This window comes from Acipenser ruthenus, chromosome 41 (assembly GCF_902713425.1).
Source record: "Acipenser ruthenus chromosome 41, fAciRut3.2 maternal haplotype, whole genome shotgun sequence".
Classification (NCBI taxonomy): domain Eukaryota; kingdom Metazoa; phylum Chordata; class Actinopteri; order Acipenseriformes; family Acipenseridae; genus Acipenser; species Acipenser ruthenus.
Window position 1 is genome coordinate 3,512,316 of NC_081229.1, and position 8,959 is coordinate 3,521,274.

General features: G+C 38.6%; 2 protein-coding genes across 2 annotated transcripts; both read left to right on the plus strand.

The window, feature by feature from the left end:
* The first annotated feature begins 1,593 nt into the window (after nucleotides 1-1,593).
* LOC117971311 (radiation-inducible immediate-early gene IEX-1-like) lies at nucleotides 1,594-2,401 on the plus strand. Its single transcript, XM_034919441.2, has 2 exons — nucleotides 1,594-1,839; nucleotides 2,063-2,401. The coding sequence occupies exons 1-2, from the start codon at nucleotides 1,645-1,647 to the stop codon at nucleotides 2,396-2,398; spliced, it is 531 nt and encodes a 176-aa protein (XP_034775332.2). The 5' UTR covers nucleotides 1,594-1,644; the 3' UTR covers nucleotides 2,399-2,401.
* Nucleotides 2,402-5,255: 2,854 nt separating this feature from the next.
* Nucleotides 5,256-6,888, plus strand: LOC117433544 (radiation-inducible immediate-early gene IEX-1-like). Its single transcript, XM_059010854.1, has 2 exons — nucleotides 5,256-5,538; nucleotides 5,793-6,888. Exons 1-2 carry the CDS (start codon nucleotides 5,344-5,346, stop codon nucleotides 6,111-6,113), a joined length of 516 nt encoding a protein of 171 aa, XP_058866837.1. The 5' UTR covers nucleotides 5,256-5,343; the 3' UTR covers nucleotides 6,114-6,888.
* The last annotated feature ends 2,071 nt before the right edge of the window (nucleotides 6,889-8,959 follow it).

Consider the following 8,959-nt stretch of genomic DNA (forward strand, 5'->3'; position numbering starts at 1 on the left):
GTGTGTTGAAAAAAAAAGCGAAAAGTTTGTAAGGTTTCTGAAGTACTTTATAATGTTCCCCAGAGTGTTCTGAAAAAAAGGACAACATTTCCAAGATGCTACTGTAAAAAACGAAGTGAGCGATAGGTCTGAAAAGACACAAGCCCTGTAGACAGGGAATGGTCAGATTTCACAGGGGGTTGGTCAGATTAAACATGATCCCTGCCTGGGTAGTTAATAGAGTCAATCATCCTGGAGGCCCACCGAGTCTGCCTTTTACTGCAGAGCTTCTACAAATCGCCAGGAAGTCAGAAAAAACGTTTCTTCCAGTCAGGTATTAACACCCTCCTAATAACCTCGTCGGGCCCCTCCAGGGGGACGCGCCCCACAGTTTGAAAACCTCTGTCCTAACATGACTCAAGGGGAAATTACTATGGATCTAAAGGTTTTACCAGGTAAAAAAAAAAGAAAAATCACGGTAAACCGCATTAAAATGACTTCTTGACAAAGGCATTGTTGTAAGTAACTAAGCGGCCCAGAGCCAGAATTTTTCTGCTCGCTCGGATCACTGATGAAATATGCTCTGTAGCTCTGAGCTCCTCAGTAGGTTCACTGAGCTGCTCTGAGCGACTCCTCGCTTATCTAAGTCACCCACTCATTATTCTAGGAAGTTTGGTATCAATGACTCTTTGGAATTGACCTTATTGAATGTCTTTATACAGAAGAGATTGGATTTTCTAGGTTCTCTCGCCTATGAAATGATACAACTTTGTTATCTCTGTTTTCCCATTGCTTAAAATAGATATGGGGGGGGGGGGGGGTCATGTTGAGTCTGGTTTTCATAATTAAACTCAGAAAAAAAGCTGTTAATTACAAACCAATCTTTGTTTTTACCTTCATATCTTGCCTGAGCCTAATTCTGGTGCCCTTAATTTTATTTCAAACAGAGCTGACAAGTTCTGTGAATTGTTCAACCCCGATCCTACTTTTAACTCGCATTTTATTTCTGCAGTCGCCTAATTTAACGTTGTGCTTTTGTTATTTTCCCTACTAGTTTAACATATTTCCTGTCAGTTTTTTTAAAGCATAAAATGAATACCCATTGCAGATTGTACACTGACAGCAAGTCTTTCAGGTGCCAGTATTTCACCAAACATACCACAAACCATTTTGGGATATTGGAGGATACACCAAAAATGTAGTTTGGTATTACAGCGTCCACACTTGTGATAAACCGCACTACCTGATGCGATCTAAGTAGAACTGGACTCAAGACTACCTCCTGAGGTGGTCTCGAATCCGGCTCTTGAGTCCGGTATTAAAAGCTGCGTAGTGGACGCAAACCGTATTTAGCACTTTTAAGCTGGTTTAAAGGCATAGTGTGGACATTAAACGATGTAACACAATTATATTGTTTCTTCGTCATGAAAGTGTGTATGCGTGTGTCATTTAGTTTATGTGCCAAAACACAATATGGTGGGCGGGAGGCTGGGAGAGAGTTCGAAGAAAGCCTCTACTCTACTGCCCACATTTCCAAAACATTTTAGGGGCGGAGTCACTGAAAACTTTAAATATGAGAAAACACCACACTGTACTGAAGAACAAGCACCGTGCTTAAGAAAGGAAGTAATCCTGTGTACTAAATAAATTAGAATTACATTTACAATGTGTTACGGGTGTAATCGCAAGACAGTTATGTCAACGGCAACAGTGTCTTCTGCTGCCTCGGGTCGGTGTTACCCCGGGCCAGGGGTCCCCGAAGTGTTTACCTTCGATCCCATACCCGAGCCCCAAACTCTCCCTCATGTCTCTCGATTAGGGAGAAACGGAAGGGCGAAAAAAGTGCTGTACCCAGCAATGGTGAGTTTAAAAAAGCATACCTTCTCTTTTTATAAAACTACTGATAAAATCGTCCTGTAACTTTTGTAAATTTGTTAATATGGTTTTATTTGTATAACAGTGCCAATAATATAGTTGCTTTACTAGCGCTTTTGCACAAAACATGAATATATAAATAAAATGATAGCATTTTTTCATTTTCAATTGCCTCAGCATTAACGTCTCCCTCTTTTTTTTGTTTCAGACAAAAAAACGACTTCCAGTTGTCGAGGGCCGCAGCACCGTTCAGAAGTTGCTTTTCCTGTTGCTGGTAGTCATCTGCATCCAGATTTACTGCGCCGAGGAGTCCGTGTCTGCAGTCGCTGAGACCAGCCAAGTTGAGGGGGCGAGGACTCAATCTAAACTTGCCTGCGAGGAAGAGCTGCTAATCGGAGAGACGATACTCGAAACTCCGGCTGGAGAGGATGTTCTAAGAGACTTGGGGCCCTATTTAGCAAATATGTGCGCAGCCGCTATCGCTAGGGCAAAAATGACTGCGTTTGCGAAGCGCTGCGAGATAGCGCACGCAAATGTGATTTAGAAGGCGGGTCTTATGCGTGGGCAAATGCACATCAAATTGGGGGGGGGGGGGGGGGGCGGTACCTGTGAACCCCTTTTGTCTGGCCTGCCTGGCAGCATCTGCAACCTCCGACACTGTGGCTTCCAGATCAGCATCTGCTTCCCTCAAAGCCTGTAATCTCCGATCACATTGGGAAAACCACAGATGGAATGAAAAACTTCCTTTATTGACTGTAATTCCCGTATAGGCCAAGTAATGTATTCAGCGTGATATGTAAGGGCTGTAGTTACCATTCTCAATGGACCGGCATACTGATGCCTTGCTCATTGCTAGCATATCACCCAATACATTTAGGAAAGAACTGCTGGTAAGGAAATGTGACATGACCAATACCTGAGCTTCTGTAGATAGGATATGATGTCATACTGTCTGTCTGCTCACACGTGGAGCCAGTGAGGTGAAGAGTTGATGGATGTCCTCCATCTTTTAACAGTACTTGGCTTGTCAAAGGGGTTACGCACGCGTCTCTTACTGTAATTTGTGTGAGCCGATGCCCTGTGTCGATGTATTCCTCTCTCTCTCTGTCTGTCTTAGCTACACAGCATCAGCATGATTTTCAAAAGGGGCAAAATAAGAACTAGGTCGCAAAGTGATTTCTAAAACTTGATTTGGGTCACTAAACACATGGCTTTCAAAGGGTTGAAAGGGCTGTGTCACATCCACCTGTTGAACTGTTCAAATATAACTTGATTTAGTTACATAAATCGGGTATTAAAAATAATTTCGTGAACTAGTTCTTATTTTGCCCAAAGTGAGAAAACTAGGTGAGATTCACTTTTCGTATTTATACGATGAAAAATTTGGTGCCGATTATTATTATTTATTTCTTAGCAGATACCCTTATCCAGGGTGACTTACAATTGTTACAAGATATCACATTATTCTTTACATACATATTTTTTTACATACAATTACCCATTTATACAGTTGGGTTTTTACTGGAGCAATCTAGGTAAAGTACCTTGCTCAAGGGTACAGCAGCAGTGTCCCCCACCTGGGATTGAACCCACGACCCTCCGGTCAAGAGTCTAGAGCCCTAACCATTACTCCACACCACACAAGCAGTGTGAGTGTCGTTATAATATGGAAACCCAACTTCACCTTTCGACATCTTATCTGGCAGATACGCATTCGTATGTGCATGTAGAAACGAGCCCCTGGTCTCACAATGACAGCACAGAGCCGCGCTTTGCACAGGCAGCAGACAGTAGACTTTTTTTTTTTTTTAATCAGACCACATTTTTTATTTTGTAGGTTGCACACTCTTTGTTGCAAGTTTATTTTTGATGTTGAGACCTCTCTTTATTGACATTAAAATGACCTTGTCAAAGGCGTTGTTTTTATTTTATGGAAAATAAACGGTGAAAGCTAAATAATAAATAACGACACTAAACATCAGCTTTGTCATGTAGCCTGCTCTGTGGCATCTGGCATGACTAACAAATCCCAGGTCAACCTAAATCATTTGTCAAGTTTAGCTTCCTCTTGCACAGCTGAAAATGACTAAACAACACTGAGCGTGTTAAGTAACTGAGTGGCTTAGAACCAGAATTCTTCTGCTCACTGATGAAATATGCACTGTAGCTCTGAGCTCCTCAGTAGGTTCTTTACCTGACCTGCTCTGAGCGACTCCTCGCTTTCTTAAGGGACACACTCATTATTCTAGGAAGTTTGGTATCAATGACTCTTTGGAATTGACCTTATTAAATGTCTTTATACAGAAGAGATTGTTGTATGGGTCTTCTCTCCTATGAACTGATGTTATACAACTTCACGAATGTGTTATCTCTATTTTTCCATTGCTTATATAGATGTATCTTTGCCAACCCACATAAGTTGAATTGTAGGTAGGTGTGTGTATGTGGGGGTGGGGGGGATTGTGCTAAATAATTTTAAAAAATCTATAAATTAAAAAAAAAATGTACTGAATATTAAAATACAAAATAAAATAATACTATTAAATTATGACCATTTTAATTAAATGGGAGCCGTATTAGTCCAGAGATGATAGACAAAGAGAAGGAGATGTGATACCTTTCATTGGACTAACTAAACAATAATTAATCACAAAGCTTTCAAGACCTCAAAGGTCCTTGGGCGAAAGTGGGAAAAAATGCTTTTTTTTTTTTAATAAAAAAAAAAATAAAAGTAACAAAATATAAAAATACGAAAGCTTTTTTTTTTCCCTACTTTCACCTGAAGAAGAGACCTTTGAGGTATTCAAAGCGTGTGATTAATTTGTGTTTAGTTAATCCAATAAAAGGCATCACCATCTCATCTTTGTCTAAGAAATTAATGTAACAAAACGTGCGTCAAAAAACAGTTGGTTATATTGGAAAACGTTTTATTATTATGGTCTTATTTTGTATATTTTTTTTATTATTAATAATATTGTTGGTTGCTATTGTATTCAAGGTGGGAGAACAAGCAATATTATAATAATAATAATAATAATAATAATAATAATAATAATAATATGTTTTATAAGGTACAAGGCCAGGGATACGTGTATTTTTAATAACGTAACGTAATTTAAATGATAAAGGCAGAACACTCATAATGACCACATTGATTTCTAGTAATCGATGTCTAGCATTAACATTATATTATGACACTTTGGAATTACAACCGATTTCATACAGAAATCAAGACAATAAAAACATGTAAGTGTGTACATACATGTGTAATTTAGCTTATGTTCCAAAGCGGATATGGTGGGCGGGAGGCTGGGAGAGAGTTCAGAGAAAGCTTCTTTCTTTTAATTGTGGAAATTTCCAAAAAGTTTTAGGGGCGGAGACACTGACGGCTTTAAATACGAGAAAACACCGCACAGTACTCCAGAACAAGCACCGTGCTTAAGAAAGGAAGTAACCCCGTGTACTAAATAAATTAGAATTACAGTTACAATGTGTTACGGGTGTAATCGCAAGACAGTTATGTCAACGGCAACAGTGTCTTCTGCTGCCTCGGGTCGGTGTTACCCCGGGCCAGGGGTCCCCGAAGTGTTTACCTTCGATCCCATACCCGAGCCCCAAACTCGCCCTCATGTCTCTCGATTAGGGAGAAACGGAAGGGCGAAAAAAGTGCTGTACCCAGCAATGGTGAGTTTAAAAATGCATACCTTCTCTTTTTATAAAACTACTGATAAAATCGTCCTGTAACTTTTGCAAGCTTGTTAATGCGGTTTTATTTGTATAACAGTACCAATAATATAGTTGCTTTACTAGCGCTTTTGCACAAAACATGAATAAATAAATAAAATGATAGCATTTTTTTCATTTTAAATTGCTGCTTTGAATTTTTTTTTCATGAAACCTCAGCATTAACGTTTTTTCTCCCTCTTTTTTTGTTTCAGACAAAAAAACGACTTCCAGTTGTCGAGGGCCGCAGCACCGTTCAGAAGTTGCTTTTCCTGTTGCTGGTAGTCATCTGCATCCAGATTTACTGCGCCGAGGAGTCCGTGTCTGCAGTCGATGAGACCAGCCAAGCTGAGGGGGCGAGGACTCAATCTAAACACGCCTGCGAGGAAGAGCTGCTAATCGGGGAGACAATACTGGAAACTCCGGCTGAAAACGGTGTTCTAAGAGAATTTGCTGCGCAAACCGAGAGAAGAAGCGAGCTTCTACTGCTTGTCAGCGTCTCGCAGTACATCAGTGAGATGAAATGCAACCAGTAGACTTCCAGTAAATAGGGGTGCGAGATGAACTCGCTCCGGTCTGCAAAGGTCTCCCAAGTACTTTAATTTGAGTCCGAGATTTCTAGCCAGTTTTGGTGACTGGTAGAAGTATTCTTCTGTGAAACAAGGAAGAGACGGAGTTAAGAAGGACACAAAGTTTAACTGTGCTTAAATTTAAGCAAACGCGTGTTTAAAGACACGTGGTTATTTATTTAAAAATATTTATTTGTTTATGTATGTATTTATTTATTTATATTTGTAAATTCACTGAAGTTTGACATCTCCTGATTTGTTTCATTTCAATAACAATGTTAACAATCCATTCTTTATTGTGCATAGCAGTTTATTTTGTATTTTTAAATGGTAAAGATAAACAGCTGTGAATTGTGTTAAGGCACTGTCGATTGATACTTGAACATTTATTCTAGCATTTTTGGGGGGGGGGGGGTGTCTGAACTTTGAAGGGATTCAGAGCAGTGGTTATTTGTATTTATGTATTTATAACTATTATATTTATGTGCTTAGAACTTCAGTTTGTTTAGGGTGTACAATGTAATTGCAAACTGTGTGCATGTCACATGCATGTTAATTATACTTGCTGTGTTATAGTAGTTTCAGGCTTACTGTGTAAGCTACTGTTTCTGTTAGAGACACGGTCTGGTTATCAGCTCGTTACTGGGCTCAATCCTATTCCTTTTAATGTTTTCAGGGTCTGGAAACATAGCCTTCTGTATGTTCTATGAACTGCTAAATAAAACAAAGATAATTGAATATATTCTGTGTGTGCTTGTCATTTTCTGCAAACATCTTTCTAATTTAAAACTGTTAAACTTTAGATACAGGTCCTCTGGCCTCAGACACAGGGCAGAGACACAGGCAGTGTTTAGCTTCACTAGAGCACCCTGTGATTTTATAAAGTCTCTCCCACAATCCTAAGCGGGTGAATTGCGCTCCTTTCAAATCAATGATATTCAAAGTTCCACATTAGACTAGTAGAAGAATAATGATGCACTAAAGTGTCTTTTTAATTCCAAATGTATTCATTAGTTTAAGCAGGATCGAACCTGTGAGATGTATGTCTAATTTCCAAGGGAAAGTCCTGGCAAGAAATAACATTATAAAATCAAGACACAGCATTCAAACAGGACAAAAAAAAACACGTTATCATAAAACAAGGATCCAAAAAAAAAAGCATAAATGAACAATTCCAATTTACACATGATTCTGGTCATTGTTGATATCTAAGGGTTTTGCAACTTTGTTTAGATTTAAAATAAATATTTATCCATGATTTCAAAAAGGTATTGCGAAGAGGCTTTCTTCAAAGGCAATGAATTCCAAAGATGCCTGATATACAAAGGCACAGTTGGCCCATATTTGAGCTCAATTTAGGGATTTTTTTTTTTAAAAGTAGGCACATCATTTAGATCAGGGCTTCTCAAACCCGGTCCTGGAGACCCCCTGTGTCTGCTGGTTTTCATTCCAACCGAGCTCTCAATTACTTAACTATAACCTTAATTGAATTAATAAATTTATTTAATTAGACATTTTTACTTGTTTTCAGCTCTTAAACAGTTGCAGTTCAAGTTACTTATCAAATGTTATAGTTAACTTGAAATATGCGACTGTTCAAGAGCTGAAAACAAGTAAAAAGGTCTAATTAAGCATATGATCAATTCAATTAAGGGTCTAGTGATTGAGAGCTCAGTTGGAATGAAAACCAGCAGCCACAGGGGGTCCCCAGGACCGAGTTTGAGAAGCCGTGATTTAGATAAAGGTTCCCAACCTCCCTAAACAGCAATTCAGAACCAAGTTAATATTTTAAATGACTCACTCTGGCTAACTTCCAATTACATATTTGTCTATGAAACATTAGCTGGCATTATGAAACTTTTGCAGTAAATAGCATGTAATTGTCTTTCAGTGCAATTTCATATCACTAGCAAAGAGGGTGTGATTAATCGATTAACAGAACATATCAAGATTAAAACCCCTGAAGAACTATTGATTTCGAATGTATCGAAATACATAAATACAGCTAGTGTTCTGATTTTTTCAAAGACAAATGTATTTGGTACTTAATGGGTTAAGTCAGCAGGTAGTAATTAAAACAGAAAGTCATCTGTTAAAACATAAACATTTAATATTTACAAACAAGTACTGGCTGCACTGCCATCTGTGGGCTGTTTTGAGTAAGTACAATATTCTCACTGTATCTATGTACTGTGCCTTCAGGTGGCGTCTTCCCGGCAGAATGTAAAATCATTTAAAAAATGTATTTGTATTTATTACATAGGGTCTATAATATAATACTGTCCTTTTGCTTGTAACTTTTGTTTTCAAATGTAAAAAAACCCCAAAAACCTACCTTTCTTTTTGTATGGCTTGTAGAAATGCAACGACTAAAATTCTGTATTGAGGTTTGAAAGCCATTTAATGGCCTGAGGTGTAGCTGAATACATTTCAAGTACATCTCCTGTAAAGGCATAAAGTGGGCAAATGGTCACAATGTGGTCGATAGCCTGGACTTCACCACAGTGCCAATTCTGGTGTATCCTTCATTTTCTAAAATGACATGAATCACATTCATTGCCTCCTGGGTTGGTATGATTTTCTAGGAGCACTGGGGGTCCAGAGGTTTTACATCCTTACAAATAAACTACGCTTCTCCAAAAAAAATCTCCAATTTCAAAATCAAATTTTCCAAAACACAGTTTACAAGAAGGTAGCACGCGTTACACACTGAAATTAAAAGGTACATTCATTTGATTATGTGCGTAACATCAGTGACACATCTGAACATGAGACCCATGGAAATCAGAATGACTATAGCCTTGTGCTATAGA